The 25,978-nt window shown below is 39.8% G+C and overlaps 1 protein-coding gene across 1 annotated transcript in view; it reads right to left on the bottom strand.

Annotated features, from left to right (window-relative positions):
• The window catches only part of RAB3C (RAB3C, member RAS oncogene family), a 137,595-nt gene extending 112,148 nt beyond the window's left edge, over positions 1-25,447 (bottom strand). Inside the window, exons 1-2 of the mRNA XM_055699565.1 lie at positions 24,677-25,447; positions 14,942-15,169 (exon numbers count right to left, since the gene is read on the bottom strand). Of these exons, the coding sequence (XP_055555540.1) occupies positions 14,942-15,169; positions 24,677-24,700 (252 nt within the window). The 5' untranslated portion in view covers positions 24,701-25,447. The remainder of the gene's footprint in view (positions 1-14,941; positions 15,170-24,676) is intronic.
• Positions 25,448-25,978: the final 531 nt, after the last annotated feature.

Below are 25,978 nucleotides of genomic sequence, written 5' to 3'. Positions count from 1 at the left end.
GACAGGTATTTCTGACCACTAATTACAGAGCCATGGTAGATGTCTCTATAGAGAAAAGACAACTAAATCTGAGCTGACTAAAATCTTAAGTTTCTGATTCCACTGCTATGTTACATCTTCCTCCCCCATTTTCCAATATAAAACCTGGATCTCCACCTTACCAAGCTTGTTAACTTGGTGCTTTTCACTTTGGTGAAACACTAATGTATTATCAACTGAAAATCTGTCCCTAAATTTAAGCTACTCACAATTCCAGAACAGATAAAACAAGACGTTGCTATCGTACACTTTTCTGAAGGCTTTCTTCTTTGAACTAATTGGGAGCAAACATCATCAGCTTTGGAAGTTCTATCCACAAAATTTATCAGATTTAGAAATCTGAGTGGAAATTTCATAAGGAGAGGTCTAGAAAACAGCACTCAGCTGTGTAACAGAAAATTTTCTGGTGTAATAATTAGAGGCTGACTTTCCTACAACGTAACTACTGACTCAGTCACAGCAGTCACAGTACTTGATAAAACTGTTAGATCTTGAACTTAATATAATGCTGTCACATTCACCTGTTTCCTTGCTGTACTGAAGCTAAAATCTTCCCTAAATCTTTACTTCTTAAGGAGTTTGGCTATATTTGTGAGATGCAAATTACGGGGTAATTGCTGTTAGATTTACATTTGATTCAGTTCTGGATGAAGGACTGTCAATCAGTTAAATTAAGACCTTCAAGGACATTAAAAGTTGTTAAACTTATGTCTTTCCCTCCCTAGCCTATTCAAAGCCAGACTACAAAACTCCTTCCAGAAACTGAAATCAGACCCTATCTTCAAACTGCTAGTCTGGCAGCCCTGAAGATACAATTTGGGTTACCAAGAGGATGAATTACAGTCATTCAACATTGGTTCTTTCAGATTTGGAAGTGATTTGCCATAGAGGAGGATTTTTCTCTTTCTTAAAGTTATTTGTGATAAAAAGCTATGAAACAATCAACCACATTTGTTCATACACCACTGACACTATCCACAAGGCAGTCAGAAAAAAATGCTGTATTACTTAATTTTAGAATTATATTTAATGAGACAAATCAGTGGAAGATATACTAATGAACATTTTATGTGGGTGACCCTACCCATTTTTTTAAATTGGTAAAATAAACTTCCAGTATTTAAAATTCATTATAAGTAGACCATGTTTATAAACACACTAAACAAGACATCCCTGTGTCATTGGACTGTAGCTGTGGATTTAACTGTATTCTTCCAAAAGAAACAGCCAAAGTAAAAGATGTGTACTACTCTTGAAAACTCAAGTTCTCACACAGGTATACACTTATTTTGGTCTGTTGAATATTATATTTGAGTAAATCATTAACACAGCCCCTCTTCTGCATAATCAGAAACAAACAGCCATAGGAAGTCAGTCATCCTGGCCTGCAGAATGATCCTATTTCCTATGAACTTCTGTGCACAGAGAAAAAAAAAAAACAAAAAAAAAACCAACCAAATTTACCTTTGCACTCAGCAATTTACCTTTGCACTCAGTTTATCTGGAGTTGGGCTGTGAATTAGGCAAATGCACTGCGTGCTTGTTATGTTCTCACTGTACTACCTGGAACTAAATCAGGAAAAAGGGAAGAGAAAAAAGCCCCTGAACTTAAAAATATTTAGGAAAACATCGCCTATTTCTACTATGTCAGGGCTGCTCCTGTGTCATTGCTTTGTGTTGAGACCCTTTGTGTGGCAGCACACTATGTGCTGGAAACTTTGCACAGTGATTGCACTGAGACAAAAGATGTGTTAGATGAATGTGTGCCCATCACTGTCAACAGAGACAGCCCCTAGCATCTTACAACAATCTCCTTATCCAAACCTAAGCCAGTCTTCCCTGAAAATGTTCTCCATATGAAGAAGGTGTACATATTTACTTATTCTTTTATACACAAAGAGAAGTCATACAATTCTATTGCATTTCCTAGCTGGCAACACAAAATGCAAAATATCAAAGAATTAAGTCTCAAGGGCTGTGCTGTGTTTATACAAAGGAAGAAGAAAAAGAACCTATGAGCTCAAGAGAGAATGGTTTATTGCAAGTCAGGTGGTAGCATTCCTACATCTGAAAAAGAAAAATAGAGCTTTCTAAGTCAAGGCAATTCAATTTATTTTGCAGAGATGCCCCACAAGAGTTTTTATTTCTAGACAAATACAGGTTAGGCTAATAATGTAATCTACTATTTCCCCCTCATTTTTTTCACTTACATGTGTGAGAATGTATTTTATTTTTTAATTTGCAGTCATTTCACAGACCACATCCGGGAGTCCTACAGGACACCATGGGCCCAAATATGAATGGCTAAGAACCACTGCATTGGGGCCTAGTATTTCTAAAGGAATTCAGAAGGAAATAGACTGTGATATCTGAGGCATTTATAATTTAGCAAATTTTATAATTTAGCAGAAGAAAGTTGGTATGTGATCCATCAGGAACTACACAATAGTTTAGCCTCTTAACAATCCTTTAAAAACGGGAATCAAAGCACAAGTATTATCACAAGATTTCCTGGAATCTACCCAGTTCCTGACCCTGCATCCTTCACCATGACGAAACAAGACTGCAATCCTGCCATGGCTCACCTCCAATCTCTTCTGTGAGTACTTGTGCACTACTACGTGACAGCTGTCAGAAAACTTTGTTGTAAGGGACAGACAGGTAAAATTTCTGTTTCCCTGGATCCTGTTATTTTCAAATTATTAAGGCTCATTTGTTCATGACAGAGGCCTGAGTATTAAAATGGCTGCGACTGGATTTTCTTGCACTTTTCTAGCTAGAAACATAGCTTCATAAAAAGCAGGGAAGCTTTTCCTGGAATAAGGCAAGGAACTGATCCGTTTTTCAAGTAAATAAACATTCATGCATGAGCAGTCTTGCTGGGTCAGATCAAAAGTATATCTAGTCAGTATCTCTGTAACAGTGTGGATGATTAAATGCCCAGGGAAAATGGTAACAGCAAGGTGGACATATATGATATTATTTTTAGCATCCCCCTAACCTCCAATCACATGGATTTCTGTGATTTACTGAGCTAGAAGTGGTTTCTATATCTATAAATACTCTCAGTGAATATCTCTTACATGAATTTGCCCAGATTTCTCTTAACTCATGTAATTGACATTAGAATGTGCAATGTCCTTTAGCAAGGACTTCCATTGAATGTATGAAGGGATTCCAGAGATTTCTTTTTTCCATCCCTTTAAAATCAAAGGCTCATTCCTCCTATACAGATCAGCCGTTATAATGGCTGATTTACAACAGGACATTTTCATAAGCAGTCTTAGCCTTTCAAATAAAGCAACAAGTGCTCATGATTTTAGTTCTAAACACATATGCGTTTAATCCCCAGAGCTGGTGTCCAATTAAGGGTGTTGTATACAAATGTCACCTTCTAACATTGTTCCTTCCATTTAGCTTTTAAGACTCCTGTTCCTGTACGATCATAATGACACTCATTACCTTCACTGTACAGGCATTTCTCCTGGACTATTTGACTTTTCTCTAAGGTCTTTATATCCTTCTGGCTCTTAATTACTCTCTTGTTTCGGGTCTGACATTCATCTTCTCAGGACTTCTCACATATGCTTCAATTACACCATTGTTTTCTCTCTTCCCCTCTAATTAGTGCAATACTGGTTTCCTCAGCCTTCGCATTTTCCAGCCAAAGCAGCTACAACCCCCCCTTGCCATAGATGACCTTTTTAACGCCTTTCTGCCTTGATAGATTCTATACTCCCTGCAACATGGCAAACAGATGCGTTCACACTCAGCTGCTGTCAGTGAATTTCTTTGTCTACCAGACTCATCATATCCAACGACCAAATTGATTTCCTGTTGATTGCCCTTGAGTCACACTTCTGTTATGAGTCTTCCTACCTGCCATGAGCTGTATCTTATGGGATGCAGCCAGCTAATGACACTACTGTGACACACCCCACACCCCCACACACCCCCCATTTAATTAAATTGCCTGAAGCAGAGTGCTGTGAAAAAAACATTATTAGCACCTGCAAGGATGGACTTCCTAAAGGAATTTAGCCTGAGAAAGAGCAGGAAGAAGGATGGTGCCTCATGGACATGAAGGAAGACAATTACTTGAGTCCTTGAGGTACTGCAGGTGAGACCACTGCCATATTAAAAATACCATACAAGCATTAATTTCCACTGTATGTTTGGGGAGGAGCAACTGGGAGCATTCAGAACAGTGCATGTGCCATTTGTTGACCCAACTCCACACATGCTTTCTAAGGAAATTCATGAATGCCTCTGTCTGCTATACAGACCGTCAGTGCATGTCCTGTTCATTTGTCACAGATTTCTTCTAACAGCACATTGATGTCACATAAATAACAGGCCTGCCTACACATTTTTCCTGTCCAAACTGTTTCTTAATGGAGAATTGCGTGCTTGGGACAAAATGAAGTATATTTATTGATAAAAATTACTTCGCCAAAAACCAAAACACTAGAGCCTTTGTTTTCTGGAATCAAAAAAGCCACACTTTTTTAAATTCCATTTCCTTTAGTTCCTCTACTCATTACAATAGGGCTTTTCTGTACCTGTCTTCAGTTTAAGTTCCTTTGTCCATATGAAGAATCTCCAGTGCAGTAGATAATGGAATAGTCCAATTTCCTCTGGAAATATTTCACCAGGCACATGCAAGAGCCATATTAACTGTTTTTCATTGGACAGATGGATCTTTCTTGCACACCCAGATTTTGCCTTTCTTCAGTGGTTGCTAACTGACTAACTTCTAGTTTATAAAATAACTTTTTATTGTTGTTCTCAAAGTGCCCAGTTTGTACTGATACATTAAATCCCATATCGATTACCTGACACTTGAAAGTCACTGTGTTTTTCTGTATGTTATACTGATCCTCTTCTATACTGGTAACACTTCCCAACTTGCCATCGTTAATGAGTATTATTAGCATATACTTACTATGTATTAAGTTTACTATTTGAGTCCTAAAACCTTTTCACAGTGCATTCTAAGTCTGATGTCCTGTCCTTTCGAGACAGCTTGCCATTAGTTCCTTACCCACCCTTCTCTTCATTACGAAACTCTGCCCCCTCCAGGAAATTTCCTTGATTCCTTTTATTCATACAGTTAAAGAATCTTACATTTATATCCAGCCAGCTGGGATGGTTCCACACTTCCTTCTTGCATTTCTATTTCACAGCATAGGTGAAGCTGTCTCATGTGTGATCATATCCACTAAAATCTAGGAACCCTCATCACAAACCAATTTCTCCAAAGAAATTACAGTTGAAGTAAATTGTATTTGTTGTTGTTCGGAAGTCTCATATGATGATTGGAATTTGAGAATCTTTTGGAGAAGAGGTCAGAAATAAGCAATCCCAGAAGATTTCAGGACACTGCAGAAAGTATGAGTCCTAATTATAGGTGAATATAGAATTATAAAGTATTACACTTCCAGGTTTGTTTCAGCTCAGCTCATCCTAGAATGATTCTTTAAGCTGAACAAGTATAGGCCTTGCTAGCCAGTGTGACAGACCAAACCATCTAGAAAGAAAACCCAGAAATGCTTAAGAGATGTCACTTCGTATCCGTTTCTGCAGGGTTAGCTTAATTTCCAAGTAAAATAAACCAAAGTCAATAGTATCCAATCTACACAGGGCAAAAATATCCATCAACTATCATTCTTGCTGTCAGAACACACAACTGATTTCCTCTGTATTCTAAAACTGCGGTTAATGAATAAAGTCATAACAGCTAAAAACTCTGCAAAGAACTTGTTTATAAGTAATGAGTAATAAAACAATCTGGGTTAAACTAGAAAATACCTAGATGATTACAGAAGAACAATATATTTATTCAGAAAAGATTGAAGGAGATTAGCTTTCAACTACACTGCAAAGAAAGAAAAGTGGAAGAAACAGCTTCTCTACTAGAAAAAAATGCAGCCAGTATCCTAACGGATTTTTCTTAGCTGACCAAGAAATAATAATGTAAATACAAAGCTAAATCCTCCTATTTTGCTTGATGTCATCATTTCACATATAAAAGCTGTTTGCATCATCCATGTGTTAGCTACTACAAACATTATCCTGATGTGACAGTAAGAAGCCCCTTAAGGCTCTGGCTTCTTACAAAATGCATTTACGCTTACTTCCAGAACATAATGCAAATTGGGTAGTGTTAAATTAAAATGAGTTGCTTTTGTGTGACCCCCATCCTTCCTCAGTCACTTATGCCCCTCTCAGCCCAGTATAATTTCAGAATGACTTCCAGCTGTTCTAATGCAGCACTGAAAAGGCTTGCACTGAGCAGCAGAAGAAAGCAAAAGTGAGCTTTAAATACTGCTTCTACACTCCCCTTTTCATAGTATTTACATTATGGCTCCCATCCAAGGCTCTGGTCCTCCAATTTCAAAGCAACATCTGTACAGCAAGAGTGCAAGATTTTGCTCTAATCTACAACACAAATCTTACTAAAACGCAGCAGAGACCCTGTACAGGCCTTTTTTTTTTTTCCTTTGTAGATTCACTGCAGCTGTATGGATGTTTAAATGTGCTGCTAAAATGGTTCACAGGACCTGGTAGCATAGATAATTTCACTTTAAGAAATGCTGTCAATATCAATTTCATTTTAGCAATAGACTTAGTCTTGCTTCTTAAAATGATAGCTTAATAAGTATAAGTTACATCTCACAGTTTAAAATATACTGTCAGCTTTCTCTGGATTGTATTGAGCCTGAGCAATTAAAATAACTTTTTTTTTTTCAACATCAGGACAAGGCTATTGTTCTTGCTTCAGATCCCTATCACAGTAAAATTGTTCCATTCCCTTTTTCCTTCCCATCCTGAGTCCTTGTTTTAATCAAGATCAAAGATCTTGCTGTTCAGGTAAACATTTTAAAAGACTTTTCTATCTTCCCTTTCCCATCATCACTTTTTAAGGAGCCTATGTACAATCCATATAATGCTTGCACACATGTTAGTGCTGGTCCATGATAGTTCTTCCACAGGTATATGCTTCCCTATATAGGAAAAGCTGGTGTCTCACAGATTGTGATATGGAAAGCAAAGGCAGCTGAAAAATGTTATACCAGACTGCCTGGTCTCAGGTTAGGGGGAGCTGCAATGACTTTAGGTCTGGCAAGATGATGATTTGTTGGCCTAAACAATGGCAGGATGCATTTCCCAGGAGTATGGTGAAGGAAGCTGCCTAAGCTATAAAGTGCCTTAAACTAGCTCAGTTTCTCTTAGAGAATCCCCATGGAAATTTCCACTTAAACAGCGAGATAAGGCTTATTTAGAATTTTAATTATCCTAAATGCCACCTTCTCTTTCCAATTAATCTTTGCCTTTGAATACAGATGTATGATTTTACTGATAACAGGAGTCTTTGTCAGAGGATATTTAAAGTCCAGTGATGACATATATAGCGCTAAGCTGGTCACAGGGACCTGATCTCTATGCTGCAAGCAAAGCTATATAGCAAAATTGTTGAAGCAGGCAATGGAGCATTTTGTAAATCACAGAAATTTGTAGAACAGTAAAATCTTTGACCTTCTATTATAGAAAGCGTAAAAAAACCCCATTGGAATATTGGGAAAAATAGTGGAATTTAATGCTAGTTGCAGTTGCAGGACTGGTATTCACCTCAGGTTTCCTCTCCAAACTGTCTGAGGCCAGGAGTTTGCAACCACTTTGGTGAATATGAGTGTAAGTGCAAGCACGGAGAATCAAGCCACAGGGCTCTCTAGACAGAGTGCTGAAGTGATAGGCACCATCTTTTTTTTTTGAGCTGGATTTAGAGCCACTGTTTGAAACCCTCAAGACGTTGCTTTTCATAGCAATAAAACTGTAATGTCACATCAATATTTGAATAGCCAGTGCTATTTTTAAAATAAAAGTATATAAATTTTTAAAGTGCTGTCATTGGCCATTACGGCCAGTCTCACAAAGCATACACATGTGCTCTTTGCACTGAAGGTCATCTGAACTGAGTATGCCCTTCACATTGCTAAGATCTTCTTGGAAACTGAAGACTGCAGCCTGATTCTATACAATAAATACATCAAGCAGTTTTACAAGATGTGTATTGTTTGTAATCGATGCATCTATATTTTGCACCCAGAATAGGTCCCAAGGTAGCATTTCTTACAAAAAGTTTTGCAGAGTTCCGTTTTGTGTCTTCCACTAAATGACTGCAATATCACATCTGCTACCACTTCTGCAGTGAGATTTGCAAGGAAATAATAGAAGTCATCACATGTAGTACCTGTAACTGTTTCTGAGTTTTCACACCATTTACGGTGCCCTGTCTCACAAACTCTTGGTCCTATTCTCACTCAGCCTCATTGCTGCTTTCTCTCACGTCATACCTCATTATGCGAGCAATTAGTCAAACTTCAAACAGCAGCACACATATTATCTTTGCAGTTTCTGCTTATACTTCCTTTTGCTCTGATGCCTTCGAACTTTAAGCTACGTATATAAACATAATATAAACTATATCTATAATATAAACTATTTATATTATGTATACATTATATTGATGATATAAACTACTAGCACCTACTAAAGTTTAGGGAAAAGGCAAGCTGTCTTGTCTACTTTTTAAGCAAGTAGTTTTCTTTTCCATCACAAATACCTACATTAGCCATCTCCCCTTCCCACCTCTTTATTCCCACTTGACTGACTAAAAGTGAGCTATGCAACCATTTTTTTCATGGCTATTTACCTAAAATAATGGAAACCTGAGCTGAACTGGACCCATGAGTGCAACTTTAATGTAAACAGAAGAGCATCTACAAGAAACAGAATACAGAATAAAAAGGGCAAGGTAAAAAGACTACTAAGAATCCCTGAATCAAGGAACATATACAGCTTCTGGAATTAACGAAGATCCTTAAGCTATACAAAGACTGAAAACTCCTGGAAGTTCTCTGACTGAGATCTGAACACAGTAGTACTGTCTGTACTATAATGGCCTTTCCCTTGGATGCGCGATTCTTTAGTATTTGTTGTTGAAAACTCCAGGTGCCACAAAAATTCGGGTGAAAAAAACCCCAATTATGGAAAAATAATGATTAATGAATGCCAGTATTTCTGAGAAATTAAGTACCAAACATGGCTTGTACATAAGTGGAAGAGTTCTCAATGAAGACGTAGAAGAAGCACTACGTGAAATCATACAGCAGTATGAAAATAGGATCCTACACCAAAACTTTCAAGTAAATATTATCTATGGCTCTGCAAAGATATGTGTTGTGTAGAAATAAGAAAAGGAGAAGAAAGGGAATATTTTAGGCTAACAATGCCCAGCCACAACTGGGGTAATGTTCACTTGCTGGAGAGCAGCTTAAATCAAAACAAAAGCTGCTCAGAATTTCATTTTTTTTCAGCTAACAGAGAAAGTCCAGAAAGAGTTTGCATTCTGGCCATCAGAACTACATTCCTATCAACCATCTTTTTTACGGCCTTCTGACAGAACAACATTTGTGAACATGTTGCATTGCTTATCACCACACACAGGTCAGCCTAACCCAAGGCTGGCGAGAGCTGCTGCCTTTTCAGACCAGGCCTGTAACAGCAAATTAAGTTGTGCCAAGGAGCATTTTGAAGCTATTGAATTTGTCTATACCATGAAACTGCCAGCATGTTTTCTGGCATGTTTTTGACCTAGGTTTGCCAGCACTCTGCCAAACAGTTCCTGGATAAGGTTCAGGATGTAGCACAGGACAGAGAACTTTCCAAATACAGAATCTGGATGTGTCCATTCTCTTCCAGACACTGAAAGAGTTTAAATGTATGGACAAAAGCTATTCTGTGCCAAGGGACAGTCTTGGTATGTTTAAATTACTAGTACAAATGGATCCAGAGAAATCCCAGATGTCTGCAGTTGCTCTCTTCAGACACTTTTTGCCTGACATATTACTGTACACACATTTGATTTTCATGCTGAGACGGGGAATTTTCATTTTTAATATTGGATTTCCTATCCTCACCTAAAAAGGCTGTGTATTCAAAGCAGCAGCTACACACTGTCACAGCACCTGAGAAAGGAATCAAGAAATAAAACTTGATGTGGCTAACATACCATAAAAAAATAGGCAATTGAGTCAGATGTGACAAAATCAGATCCTGAACTTTGTGATGAAAAGTTTGCTATATTCGCTATCCACTATCTCCACATGCTACTCAACGCCCCTTTTATTGATTCAGCTTTCACTAACTTTCTTCTGAACCAGTGTATTTAGTGATTCTTGCACTGATGCTATAGCCTTAGTCACTGTTACAGGATATGTCTGCAATGTTGCACTGCCTCCACACATGCATATTACTGTAGGATACCCCTTGAAGACTCCAATGTCAAGGCAATTTTCATTCAAACTTCCAAATTAACACCTTTTTACTGCTAAAGCACTGTTAGGGAGCTTGTAAAGCAAAAAATCAGGTACCTATTACTTACTGATTTTTTTTTAAACAACTACTATTGTTTCAACTATTGACTGGATGACATTGCATTTCCTTAATTAGTTTATAAACCCTAGTCCTCACTTAGTCCCTAAGCCCTATGATAATTTATAGAGAACAGCTGATGTGAAGACAGCAACATTTTGGGTATCAAATGAAACTGTCATACACAGTTCTAGGAAGGATATGCTGACATAAGTTCTTACACTGACTTCTGTAGGAGGACATCCTTTATTTGTGTGTGATACTGCACCTACTTCATGAAGTCTATGGCTAGTCCCAGGGAAAAGCCATCTAAGCAGCAAAAGGCAGTGCAGTGTTCTTGTTTGATTTTTGCACCAAAGTGCTGTGATCAGATAGAAACTATGCAAATATTTCTGTATGAATGCAGTTAGAACATTTTTGTGTAATAAACAGGTCAGAGTGGGAAAACTTGAGGCTTTATTCCTCAAACAAGATTTGTACTGAAATAAGTTAGAAATCACCGAGAGTTGTAATCAAATAAATTTTAAACATAAGCTAAAGATGTGGTATGGATATATTGTCAGTTAAATAAATATGTTGACCTGTCTTTCTAATTCTTAATTTGTTCTCTAGGAATCAATATCTGCACTTTATTTTTTTTCTTTTTCCCCTATAATAATGATCTATTTTGGCAAATGTTAGCTAATGAATTCTACTGTCCAAATTAGCCCACATTTTCTCCATGAGCTCTTGCAGGTTGTTATTTCTATAAAACCATTGCCAGAGTTTAGAAAAGTAGTGTAAACCTTTATGGCATCACAGTTACAGGGTGTATACTGAATATAGTATGATAGTGGTATCTGAATGTAGTGATTTCTACAGTGAATACAGTGACAGATTTATAAGGTTAAACTTAATTGTCTGATTTGCACTTCTTTGAGCTTTTAATAATTTTCTTTTGTCAGAATTTTGTATTTTTGTGAGAATTAGTACTGACAAACCATTTTATTTTAATTCAACATAATCTGAAATCCAGCAGTTTGAATATGAAAGACTCTTCGAGCCTTCCAGTTCCATCCCTTTAATATTACTAGCTTAAACCAAATGAAGGAAAATTATATTGCTGTTTATTATTTGACACTGTAAAACACCCTAAAGTCCTCTGACAGACTTTTATACTATGCATGAATGTGCTGCATACAGACATAATTCCTTTCCAAAATTTCTTGTTTCTGTTGAGAGATCAATGCCCTTTTAGGTAAAACAGATTTTTTACAAATTTCTCTTCTTTAAAAGGCAAAAAACCTGTTAATATGCTATCTTTGTAATGTCCAAACCAGTGCTGTCACATTTATAACTGCCTGTGAAACAAAATTTCAGAGCCAGCTGGTAGTCCTGTGGAAAGGTAAGGTGCTATCACTTATGAATATCACACTTGAACTCTAAACATCTCTTGGTTCCACCAAGAAAGTCTGTGGAAAAAAAAGGTGTTTGACTCAGAAGGAAAAAACCCAAACATTACAGTGTTCCCTTCAGGCTCTTTATGACCATATGAAAAAGATATAAAGGTAAGTACTAGAAAGAGCCTTGTCCTCCCTGACTTGAACAATGAAAGAAGACAATTCAATTCAGGTCCTTTCAATCCAAGAATAAGACACTGTTGCCTCAAAGTAAGAAAAAAGTTCAAACAAATAAAAGACCTGCAGAGCCTCCCAGTAAGACAGCACCTAGTTCAACCTGTTAACCCTTGCTAATTCATCTGTGATAATCACACCATGAATTTTATCAAGAAATAATAATTCTGCATCCTTACCCATGCTGATTGTCAGCCTTCACTGATAAGCATTTGACAATCTTATTCTGAGGAAATCAGTGTTTCAAGCTCTAGCATGCTTCCAGTTGAACACAAAGTATTATCCTCAAAGGGCTATTAAACAACAGGTTTAAATGTCTACCCAAGAAAAATACGTACAAAATTGTAACAGGACACATGTTGAATTAAATGTGTCTCTAGCTAGGGAATTTTAGAGACTGAACAGCATTACTCTTTACACACTCCCGCATCTTACTGCCAGGCAAAGACAGCAGAGAAGCAGCATTCCATATACTCTTTCACTGCAGTATATGGCAAAGTAATTAAGTTCTGATCTTGTAATTCAGTATGCATTTCAAAGTTGCATTTTTGGTTTCTTCTGACTATTCAAACCTGTGAGGTTTCTCAGAAAGTTTATTTCACATATGCTGAACATCAGTTATCACATGATGTCGTCAAGTACTTTGCCAGTGATTTGAAGGAAATGTTAGAACCTCATGCATGTTTCTACTCAGAATTAACATAAAATCACACTCACTATGATTCATTTAATTTTATATTTTATCTAATGTAAATGGTCTTTCATAAATATAGTTTGAAATGGAAATGGATATTGCAGGAGTACTATTCATTTTAGAAAGATTTGCATACTTAAAGAAAAGTAATGAGGTATAATGTAATATAGACAGATATTACATATACAGATACTGTGTATTAAGAACAATATGGCTGTTGCTATAGCTTATGAGATGGGGTAACACAGCTGTATTTCAGGTTTAGTGATCTAGAATAGCTTTCTGAGATACTTAACTGATTTTATTTAAGGTTCTAAAGGTGCAAGTCAACTCATTTACTAGCAAGCATAACTGCAACACAATGCTCCAATGCAGAATACTCCATCTAAAAAGTGCAAACAGCAATAGTGAGCTGTTGCAATTTGAGTTAATTTGGCAATATCAAGGCCTTTTAAGAAATGGCATTAAAATTTTAATGAAAAAAAAACCCCACAATACTGGCTGCTATAAAAAGCTTTAGCATGAAAATAATATCTGAAATCCTGTCTTTAACCCTGCATCCTGGTAGTTGACTTTAGAAAGGTCTCTTCCATGCTCTGAGCCTCTGTTCCCTCTTCCCTAAAAGACATGGGAGCCCTTGTGTTTGTTTCACTCATTCCAATTGCAAGTTTTTTCAGGCAAGGACTGTCAGAGTCCATTTGGACTCTGCATGTTACTGCCACGCAAAGAACAACAAAATGTCCGTTTTGCTAGAACTGGAAGTTTATCCTAGAACACAGCTGCTACATCCTCTCTATGCCGTGGATAGCCTTAGAATAATGGACCGCTTTGAGCCAAGCACATATTTGTAGTCTGCCATGGAGAGGCATTATGAGAAATATAGTGGTGGCAAACTAATCACGTTAATACAACATTGTGAACTAACACTGCTTTTGCTAGAAGAGACATAAACAATAAAATCTATTTATTGTAGGGGATACTTGGTGATTAGGAAAACTGTATAAAGACTCTAATGTGAACAAAATTTTATTGCTCCATTACAAAAAAATAGTAAGGTAATGTCCATGTGAATTACCACGTGATCTCCAGCCTTGAATTACTATGACAAAACTAGAGAGTTATTGTAGTGAAGGCATGTACATGACATAGTTATCTAGTATGTAGCATGGTTACAGTCACTTGCTGTTCAAAATAAGTTAGATGAACTGGTTGTATTTTATCTGATGTGTCCTGAGATTTAATGGCTGCCCATCATTAATTTTTTTTTAAAATGTATTCATGCACAAAAAAAAGAAAATCTTGGTTAATAAATCTGTTATGAATATCCGACAATGGAAACAATGCTCAAAATCTTCAAGCACCCAAGGAAGATGGCAAAGATCTGAAGCTTTAACTCTAGGTCCCACATTGTTAAATGTTCTGCTATTCCCTCCTTTCCTTTAAGTAAGTATCATGCTACCACCCAAGAATTAGATGTGAGCATTTGCAGCTCCTGCACAAACCAGGCTATCCTTTCTTTCTGAGGAAAGATTATAGAAATGAACACCTATTCCCTTGGCATCACACTTTCCTACATGTGGCATCTTTCTACCATCTCTAAGGTGAAGGCAAGGGATAACGGGTCTCGTACACTTGGACAACACAACTGTCACACTCTTTCTTCCTCAGCAGCAGAAGAAAGATGTTTCAGGTGATTTGGATGGCAAACATGAGCAAGAAATTACGCCTTGTGTTATGCACCCACTATCATAGCTCCTAAATTAATTTATAATTTTTGTGGAAAGAAACCAGATCCTAATTGGTATTTCAAGGCCTTTTTTAATAATGTATCACTTTCAATAGCCTATATATTGCACAGTTGTTTATACCTCACTGCACAGATATCAATATGTGTCAACCTGTGTTATTTCTTAACAGAATTTAATTCAGAATATATGCTTTGCTGTACTTCAATGCCTTACAAATACTGTCTACACTCCATTATTCAAGACAGAAAAATGATGCAGGAAATAACTGCTTTTTCATTACTATGCCATATACATATATATGTAGTTATATAGAAAAAGGTTACGACATTCAGTTGCAAACCTACAGTAGTTTAAATGCTATCAAACTGCTACAGCCTGCTTAGTTCATAGAATTATTATTTTTGGCTTACCCATATCTGTAGCTTAATTCTTTTTTCATTTTTGAAAACTGTTTTTACTTTGAAATCAATCCCAACCGTGCTTACAAATGCAGATGTAAAGGAATCATCAGCATATCGGAATAAAAAGGAGGTTTTCCCAACACTGCTGTTGCCGATAATGAGAAGTTTGAACATGTAATCAAAGTTCTGGTCAGATGTATCTTTCTGGCCATATCTGGAATCTTGAGCAGATGCCATCTGTAATTCAAAATAAAAAGAAATAGTTTATTGTCTCTTATATCATATAAAAGTGGAAACAGACTTTAATGGAATTTTTGATACCAGCTATAAATGAACTAAAGAAATTCACACAGCTTTAATTCTTTTTTATGATTCTTGTATCTATGGTAATAGTTCCAGTTGCAAAAGAGGAAATAAACATCACTGGTGACTGGTACCAAAAAAAAATATCAATTTTGAAAATCCATGACCGTTCTTGAATATATAATTAAAAAGATCTACCTTCAGAAAATGTGATGAATGAAGTAGCGAAAACACAAATATATTTCACTTGTGCAGAAGGAAGAGATCAATGTTGCATTATTAAGTAGAAGGTATGTTTCCAAGCAAAAGCTTACTATGTTTTACATCTGATAAAATTATTGAACCATTCATTTTACTTTAAATATGCTGCTGTCTTTTATAATACCTAAAACCTTATTCAAAGCATTATGCCTTTAGCAGCTTTCAGTTACCATACCATTAAACAGTGTGTTTGGTATATACCTCTGAAATGAGGTCTTGATTTCTTCTAGTTCTAGTCTGTTCTATAGTTTCGGAATTTGCAATGTTAATGCAACATCATCATAAGTGGCAGTTGTCAACGTTTTCAAATCTGAGTCCATAAATACAGTTTCTAATCCATATAAAACACCTGAATATGCACAGATTACTGAATGCAGCTAAACAGCAAGCTTATTTTACTCTAGAGACTACAAAGATTATGGGTTCCATTTATAAAAAGTACACTTTTGGCTTTCAGGAAGGTTGCAGAGATTAACTTGAAAACCTTGCAAAAATTCTACCTGGGATGCTCAAAAAACAGATGGCAAAAATTAAATACTTAGAACTAGGTAGTGTTTCACCTCATATGCTTTTTAAGAAAAAATGTCAAGTATTTTGGGACGGTGGCAGGATTTTAAATTCTTGGAGTCTGGCAATACTAAATGCAACAGTTTTGCACACTGACCTCAGACAGAAAGACACACATCATATCCTAACATAAAGGCTCATGGAAAAGCAGCTCATGTCAAAGCTTCCTAAGTTAGACATTCCAGAGTGCACTTGTGCAATGAGAGAGGACAGATGGAACCAGGGTAAGGGCTGTACACTAACCCACCTTCTCAGCAGATTTCCAATTACTACAAAAATTTTCTGAACTAATTCTGCTGTCTCATAGCACAAATAACAGAATGCCATCTTCTATGGGCTGCTGAAGAGGCATATAGAAGCACGGACAAAAAGTCGTGAAGGAATCAATGGAAGTAGCAAACTTTTGGGAGAAAATTCAGTGTAAGATTTATGTTTCATAAATAATGCACTAGGGAGTGCTTGATTTCAGAATTACCCTTTCATTTGGTAGTGACTAAAGTTCTTGTTTAAAAGGTACCTACATGCTTGCAACCTGAGTGCTTGTATTGGCCGTAATATTTATTAACTTCCTTCACAGGCATGAAACAAAGAAGTATTAGAAAAACCCTAAATATTACCAAGCATACACATTACTAATCTTTCATCTTTCTGATTTCTATAGCAAAAGACAGAAACATATGCTGCTCACCTTCACTGCTCTCCTTTACTGTGAAAATATTTGGGGATATTTCACTTAGAACGTGAGAAAAAGAAAATCAAATCCTGTTTATACCAGTCTAATCACAACTGGCTATGAAGTAGTAAAGAGTATGCTAGTGTTGTGTACAGTTTGCAACTAGAAGTCAACAAAGTCCAGCAGACAAAAGACTGTGCACTGGCTGGGGATGCTAGTGTCTAACCTGTACACCTTCCCCAGCAGCCTTTTCTGCTGCCCTTGTGGCTCCTCCCTGTGATGCAGCAGCTGAAACCAGTAGTTACTGCTTCTAGCAAGACGAATAGTTTTCTTTCTTGATTTTATCTCCTAGGAAGCCATCCATGTAGCTTCTTCAGCTCACTTAAGGTTTAAAAAAAAGGGGGTTTAGCTTTCATTTAATTTGCTGTCCTCAGTCCTATGCGCCTTACCATTCATCTCCATGTACTTTAATGCCTAACACTTCAGAAACAGTCTGATTCAGTGAGCAGAGGAATCAGGAGACCTGGATTCTAATAATAGGCTTGCTAAATCTTGTGCAGTATGTAGCCTTCCTGAGTAAGAACAGGTTTCCTGTGGATGGTTTTAAACACAGACTTGCCCCAGAAAGAATTTCAGTGTTCCACTAAATTAATGTGTTTATGTGCATTACCTATGCAATAGTTTCCTTAAAAGTTCTTAAAAAATAATAAACCAATAAAACCGAACCTTCACTGTCCCTTGAACTCATGGATTCATTACTTGCAGTACCACAGACAGAATTATGGGCAAGCTGAACAGAGAATTGCAGCTAACTTTTATTTCAGGGACAGGAGTATGTCTGCCTATTACAGGATGCAGAAGATATAGGAAAGGATTAATTTTGTCACCTCCCACCAGGGGAATCGTGACATGATTTGGGAGGTACTGGCTATAATTTATACTGTTTGGAAAGACTAATTTTAGCCTATAGAGCCAGCCAGGTATCTTTTAAACAAAGATCCAAAGATCTTTGGATCCTCTCTCACATCCAAAACCGAATGAGTGTTAGAAAAGTACTAGTGCCTGCATTAGACTGAAGAAACATCAAACTGAGTATGGATGCTAAGACTTTGCCATTACTTCCCACATTCACTCATTCTGTCGTAAGCTCAGACACAGATTCTTCAGAATACAATTCACATCACCTATATCAGGGTCCTGCACTAAATGATAATCTAGAGAAGTCTCTATTTTTCTGCTGACTGTAAGGGAAATCTAGATGTTTGGTCCTCTTGAACTTTGCGAATATGTCTGCAGACTTCCTTAAATGCAAGCTGCTGACTTCAAGTAAGTATGGGATGCACTGTAGCCCACTTCCCCATGTATTAGTATGTCAGTTCACTCCTAACTGGACTTGTCCCTGCTATGGAGGCATTTGGCAAAGAAATGTGAAGAAGCTAGTGCTGTTGTTATGCTCTTCCTTTGGAAATAGTGCTGGAAAATATCACAAGGAATGCAATGTTTGGACCTGTAATTAAATAATGCATACATGGAGGAGAAACAAATAAACATGCCAGACTCACTAATGTTATGTTACTCTGTTTCAAAGAAAGCAAAACTCTTACCTTTATTTTGACAAAGTTCTCTTTTCAAGTGATTAAATGGGTATATTAAACAAGCATCACTTCCACTAAAACTCACTGAGCTTTCTTTTCAGTATTTTTTTCTCCTTATTTAGTGAAACTGAAGATAGAACACACAAGGCTATTTTCATTAGTATATTGCATACTTTATTTTTTGTTGAATGAGTCCCTATTCAGATCCCTGTACCCATCAGGTTGTTAGCACCAAAGGCAATCTCAGGTTATCTCCTAAAGGACCCAGGACATACTTGAAAGTCCACTAGGAAATCTAAACTCAAGACAATGATCAGAAGACTTACAGTCAGGAGGTCTCACATACCTTCTCCCAGTTTTGATACAGAGTAGGGTTGTCCCCAGACTGAATATGGACCAAGGGCAAAAAGAATGGCTTTATATTCTTCCTTGCTTACAGCATATTCTTTTATATATCCACACTCCTTAAATAAAGATTATTTATGGGCAAAGGCAAGTTTAATCATTGAGTTTCCTATATCAGACTCAGGTACTTTTCAAGTCTTATATTCAACTGTTTCCTTGATCCCAAGATAATAGGCTAAAACAAGGCAGGGTGGAGAAAAGATGTCTGAAGAAGTATGTGTTTACCTGCCACCTTCATGATAATAACAAAACACTTGACTATGTTACGCTTTATGGCCTTATAGGACCTCTTTCTTTGATAGAATTAAGTTGAACAGCTTTCTCATTTAAGCAGAGCAGCGTGCCATGAATCCCCCTGGCCTGTACTTCTATATACATTCCACTCTGAATGCCTAATGCAGGATAAATTGCCCCTGGAAAATATGACACAAAAGGCAAGAAAAGCTGGGACTTAAAATACTGGGGCTCGTTCTTTATGCCTTTTACAAATACATTGTTTTTCTTTAAAAACTATATAACCAGGCATGTCTTAAAGGAAAAGATCAATAGCAAGTGCAGAAAAAAATGCCTTGTTTCTATCTACAGTAAGGATAGACAGACACTGATTTGTAATTTACATTTGTTTCAAAGAGCAACACTCCTTTACATAAAGCATAGAAATATATACATTTCCATTGCTTTCTAAAAAGAAACTGACTTTAGTCATTTTTTTAGTAAAAAGACAGAGTTCCGTACACACACAGCTTTTTGTGAAGTGATCTGTGAGGTGATCTTTTTGCTTTTTGTAAAATATAATTAGTCAATGGATATTAAAACAATGGAATACAATGGGAAAATTCAATGTTTGTAACTCACTGGACTGTATGTAGGATGCACCACAAGTGAGTGTCTAATGTGCAAATCAAATGTCATCATCAGAGTAGTAAAAATGTTACCTAGATCCTTATACACCATGACAACATAACCCAATCATTAAGAAATCAATGATATTCTAGGTAAAATACCAGGCCAATACTCTAGAGATTGGGTTTTATTCCTAATCTTTCAGAGGTATCCTACGACTTGTTTTCCTTTTTTCTGTGTCTTGGACAAGCAGCTTATCCTCCCTTACATTTGGTGCACTCTCAGAGAACACATCAGTATCCACAGATGCAGAACAGAGCCAATTCTCACAAATCCTTATCATCTAATTTTTAACTGTCCAATTAATAAGACTTAGAGTTCAGTGGACAATGCACCAGCCACTTACTTTGAATTTACGGATTGCTAGCCATCTGCAGAGCACAGCTTGTGAACCAATGTACTTGGCAGCATGAGGAGAAGCTTATCTGCTTCAAGGTATTATAAGGTTAGATTCATGAATATGTGTAAGCATATCATAACCCGATTGGAAATGTGTAGTTAGAAATGCAAAGTTTTATTATAAGTGGCATACTGAAATGACAAGTTGGGGAATATTGGAAAGATACAGAGAGGTGAGTGTCTATTACATTCTAAAGAAGCTCTACTTGCTTCCTATCAGCAGAAGTAGCACAAACGTGGCCACAGTGCTGGCAGCTGTCCAGGACAGCAGAATGCAAGATGCAATAAAGAACAGTTCTGGCAAGGCTCTAGCACATGGATTCTGGTGAATCCACTTGTGGTGAGCTAGGGCATTATCTCTTCTTTGTCTTTCTTTAACCTAAGTTTACCTTCTCTGTGAAAAAGGTAGCTTAAGAAATGTATTTCCAATTCCCACTCTAGGTAGTACAGCAAAATCCCCTTCTCCAAATAGTGGCAAAATCAGAGATGAAGTCCTAAGTAGGTTAGCCTAACACAGGATGTCAAGAAACCACCAAAAAAGTGCAGCTCTGAAAAAAAAAAAACCCAACCCTAAATAAATACAAGCTGTGTCAGGCCAAGTACTCCAGTAGAAATTAATTTGAATTTACCAGGGGGTAAGAAAGAGAATGAAGACAAGGTGGCTACAGCCCTCTGTCATTTGCCCTATTTAGCGCAGCATTCAGGGTTATGAGACTAGCAAAGACTGTGCAGCTTCTCTAGTCTCCACAGCAGCTGCATCAGGCCAAAAGACACAGTGAAATACTAGTGCCACTGTTTAAGGCAGTGGTGAGATACCATTTGTAACAATCTGGTCATGAATGTTTACAAAAGCTGAGTTCAGACTGGAAAGTACAGAAAAAGTTTATTAGGAAGACCAGAAGAATGAAGAGCTTATTTTATGAAAGAAAACTTTTTTTTTTTAAAAAAAAAAAAGGAGTAAGCAAAACGTGAGCTTGTTTCCTTAGATAATAATCTGGAGTGAACATTAGGGAATGAGAACTATTTAGACAAATGTAAACTGGAGCAGGCACTGGACATTAAGAAGTTAATATAAACTAGCCCTGAGTGCCTTCGAGCTGGAGATTAGAAAGATCTAACCAGCAAAGGGAATGAGCTTCCACAGTACACTTCCAAAAAGGGGTAGTGACAGAAAGAGGACTACTGACTCCAAATGCAGCTTGATCAATTAACAAAAAGGTGTATATGACTTGCTCTGTGGACTCTAATGGCTTGGCAGGCTCTTCCACTCTAGTGCTTCTAATTTGAACCAAGATTAATGTATCTAATAATTTTGCTGAGTGATAGGAGATTAATTGCCCTGCTGACTCCTGTGTCTCAGAGCTTTGATTTGGCTTTTTTCATCACAACTTAAATAAACTCTCAAATATCTGGAAGCAGTCTTTTTACTTGCTATTGCCCTTCTCCATTGTGTTTGGATGTGTACTGTTGCAAACCTGTTTTGTCTGGGCATAACCATTGCCAGTAACAAGATACAAAAAAGCCAAGAAGAAAATGTTCTCCTTGGCAAAGCTGATTATTTACAGATTATTTCCCACTTCCTAGCTTTCCCTCACCTCTGTGGCCTCCATCACCTTTGAAATGATCTCATGCCCTGGCAAGTGAAAGAGAGGGTTTCCGGAGATCTAGCATTTTCTTCAAAATGCCGTCATCATAATGCCCACATGCTCTGATAAACACTAGGAAAAGGTTATCCAAACTACATTTCCACTTTCTTATTCTGGCAAAGTGTAGCTTTGTGGGAAGTCTGCATGCTACAACCAGATAGGGACTGAAACTTGGAGTGAATCAGTGTATGAATCACTGAGAATGTTCCATTGAATCTTCACTTTTGAAAGTACCATGGAAGCCTTAGGGGAAACCACTGAGAGACACAGATGTTTCAACTACTTCACACCAATTCTTAAAAGAATATGCAGAAACCATACAAACTTCTATATTTCACAGAAAACGCAGCTGACTGCTTTTGACTTCTAAACTAAAGCCCTCTCCATGGACATAAGCCCTACTAAGACTTATGTCCATTCTTTGAAAACATGGCTAGAAAAATGAGAAGTAGTCAGAAACTGACCCAGAACCAATTGTACCCAGCAGATGACAACAGCAAACTTTTACACTAGGTAACTCCTTCTCTGGAAGGACTTTTTGGGCTGCTTTTCTGGTCACTGTTGGCCCTTCTTGCCTACAGAGAAACTGCATGAACTTGAGATTGAAACAATTTGTAAATACAGAAAGACAATGCCACTGCACAGGCCCTTTTCCTCCTCCTGCTAAAATAGTTCTACTTTTTAGTTTTCTTTTTAATTATTGCTGGATAGAAATGAAAAAAAAATGCTTACACTTTCCTCTGAGGGTTTTTTTTTGTGATGATCAAAAGACATAGACTTGATCACTCTTTCTGCAATTCGGAATAGTAGCTCTGTAACAGACTGTTCCATAACTTCGTTGTGTGCAATGAAGCAACTACATTTTTTTCACGTAATAGGAAATCAGATAGCTAAAAGAGATAAATCAAGCAATTAGTTCAGCCAAACTAAACCACATTTGGACAAGGATCAACCATACTAGCCTGATGCTGGAAAACTAGGCATGCTTAAGAAGAAGAATATACAACAGAATAGTGTTTTACTGGAATTCTTAATAATAATAATAATAATAGAGTATGCTGGTAAGAGTGTCAAGTAGAAGAAAGAAAAATAACACGCAAACACTGAATGTGGGGGAAAAAATATCAAACCTCATCTGCCAGACTGCATTTTCACATCTTGGAAAAATCCAGATGCTTCTGATTATGATTTTGAATGAGATAAGCTTAAAAATAGACACTGTTTGACCATCTCACCAGCCTTGAAAATGTGGAAATTTTCGGTTTTTTTCTAGATCTCTGTCTTTTTTTTTATACTAAGGGTGTGATTTCTCCTGACTTTTAATCAATTATATTTAACATATATTTGTACTGACAAACATAAAAAAATTAAAAGTTTTTCTCCAATGTGTCAAAATACATATTTATATATATAAATATATATATATATGTATGTGTGTATGTGGACCTTCCTTTCTTTAGAAGATTTTAATGTTGTACCACTTTTTTGTTTCCGTAAGCCTGTAACAACATCAGTGAATTCAACACTGCCAAAAAGGTCAAATGCAATAGTGACCAACTTGTAGTTGTGATGCTTTACTAGTGAAATTTGCTTTTAATGAAATGCTCACCAAAGCAAATACATACTAAACATGACTTCAGTATCTCAATAAGCATGTGTAAATAAATGTGAAATACCACATAAACATTTCCAACACACACATGTAGCATTCAGGACCAGGCATTTTCAACAGCATTCTGATTATTGCTGCTCTCCAATCAGAAAGCTGAAAGACATTCTTAATGAAGAACAGCTTATTTCTAGTGCACCTGTTTGGCTGAAAGGTTTCAGCATGTGACATCTGAGCAATTGCTCTGCAAAATATACATGAAATGATCAGTCTCTGTCCAAAGTCAAGCAGCCCAAAGTCAAGCAAACCCAACTCCATTTCAACATAACTTAAGATTTCAGACTTCACTTTGAACGCACATATTGAAAAGGATGCAGAACTTCCCTTCAGGTTGAAATTCTGTTACTGTCAGAGTAGATATCCAGCATAAAAAATATTAGCTAGCAGAGCTGCAGTTCGTAACTTAAATCACAACGGACAGCAGAAGTGGTCTTTGCATTGTATAAAACCATTGATTGTTCCCAACCCACTGGTAATATGACTGACTTTCTATTAAAAAACAGTCATGTGTTCAAATATAGTTACAGTCTGGTGCCCCCAGAACTGCTTCCCGCATGAGATTATAAAACAGGTCCTAATTAATAACTGAAGTACAGTTCACCAGCAGAAACTGTTTGGAACCAACAACCTAGGAACTGCTAAAAACTCTGTGTAATGTAACTTGTGTCTGCACAGCACCTGTTTCTCCAGTGCTATAAGGAGCATTATATTCTTCCATACATAACAACTGCTGAAAAGGGGCCACCCTTCTCTACCCCCAGTCCTAGCCCCGAGCCACCTCTCCTGTTGCAGACGGGTAACTGCTTCTTGAATAAACGGGTGGAAGATACCGCGCCGATCCCTGCGCATCCAGGTGGGACCTCCTTACATCCCATCGCCCAACCACTTCCACCCGCCCGCTCCGGGGGAGCTGCCGCCGCGCTGCGAGAGCAGGGTCTGCACAAGACCGTGCGGTGTGCCCAGGGCGACCCGGAACCCACCCGCGGCCGCGGCGGCGGGGCGGCGGCCGCGGGAGGGCCCCGCCGCTCAGCCCCCCGCCCCGGCTGCCCCGCTCCCCGGGCCGGGGCCCCGCACCCCTGCCCTGCCACGGGCCGCGGCCAGCGCCCGCCCGCCGGGGACACCTCTCGCAGGGACACGACCCCCGCCCGGGCCCCACCGCACACACCCCCGGCGCCCTCAGCCCCGTCCTCCTCACACCCGCCGGCCGCCAGCGGGAGAGCCCGGCCCGGCGGCCCCGCCACGCCGCCGCAGGCGCCCGGCGCTCGGCCGCGCTGCGCCGGCCGCCCCCCTGGCGGCTCGCTCGGCTCCGGCCCGGGGACCCACCTGCACGGGCGCTTCGTGCCTCATGGCCGGGCGCGGCCCGCCGCTCGCTCCGCTGCCGCCCGCCGCCCGCCCGCGCACGCCAACAGCCGCGGCCGCCGCCCGCCCGGGCTCTGCTGACAAACCCGCGTCGCGATCAGCACCGGAGCTGTCCCCGCTCCGCCCCCGGCACCGCCCCCCGTCCCGCGCGCGCCCGGGAGCCGTAGTCCGCCCGCCCCGCCCCGCCGCCGCCCGGCCGCGCAGGCCGCACTACAGCTCCCGCGGCGCTCTGCGCACGGCGGCCCGCCGCCGCGGGGGACGGCGCGGGCGGAGGCGGCGGGGCCAGCGCGGCGCTTTGCAAACTCGTCGCGGGGCCGCGGGGAGCGGCGGGGCCGGGGAGCGGCTGGGCGGCACGGGGCGCTTTGCCCACGCTGCGGCGCGGAGCGGGGACGGAGGGAGCGGGGCCGGAGGGAGCGGGGCCGGCCCGCCGGCTCGGCGGATGCGCTGCCGGCCCAGCCCCAGCGCCGGCAGCCGCGGCGGAGCGGGGCCGGGCCGGGGCAGCGAGAGCGCTGCGGGCGCGGCAGGCAGCGGCCCTCGGCGGGCTGCAGGGAGTCGCGGGGCGGAGCGGGCGGAAGCCGCGCTCCCGCGGGGCCTGGAGGGCGCGCCGCGAGGCACCGGCAGCGCTTCCATGTCGCGTCCCTTTACCCGCCGCACCGGCAGCTGCGCTGGTCCCGCTCCGCCCCGCCGGCCCCATCACTCTGCAGCCCGGGCGCCGGGCCGGGGGCGCCCGCCGGGCAACGCCCCGCAGCCAGCGGGCCGTGGGCGCCGCAGGGGAGGGCTGGGGGCGGCCTGCCGCGCCCACCGCGGCTCGGTCCCGCCGGCCGCCCGGCGCGCCTGGCTCCCGCGGCCGGCCCTGGGGCCGAGCAAGGCCGAGCGTCCTCGGCGTGGCAGCGGCTGATTAATGTCTGCGCTGTTGTAAAGTCACAGTCCCTACCCGCGCTACTTCTCCTCCTCTTTGTCACATCCCATTGTCCCCGCTGTCCCCACTAGGATCCTCGCTGGCCTTTGACAAAGAGCAGCAGGTCGGCGCCGGGCCGTGCTGCTGTGCGGTGGTGGCAGCCCCGCACGGGCACAGCTTCGGGCCGGTGGCACTCGGTTTTGATGGCGGTATCGAGGTCATCGTGAGGGAATGACACCAAAAAAGCATCACACCTTCTGCATGTGTTCCCAAAACTGGGTTTTATTGTCCAATAGGTTTTGAATATCTTTCTTAGCACTTTTTCTATAACCATAGCCTTTAATTCAGAGTCCATACTTGGGCCCCGA

Source organism: Falco cherrug, chromosome Z (assembly GCF_023634085.1).
Source record: "Falco cherrug isolate bFalChe1 chromosome Z, bFalChe1.pri, whole genome shotgun sequence".
NCBI lineage: Eukaryota > Metazoa > Chordata > Aves > Falconiformes > Falconidae > Falco > Falco cherrug.
The sequence above is the reverse complement of the archived record's forward strand: the minus strand, read 5'-3'. Positions and strand labels throughout refer to the sequence as shown.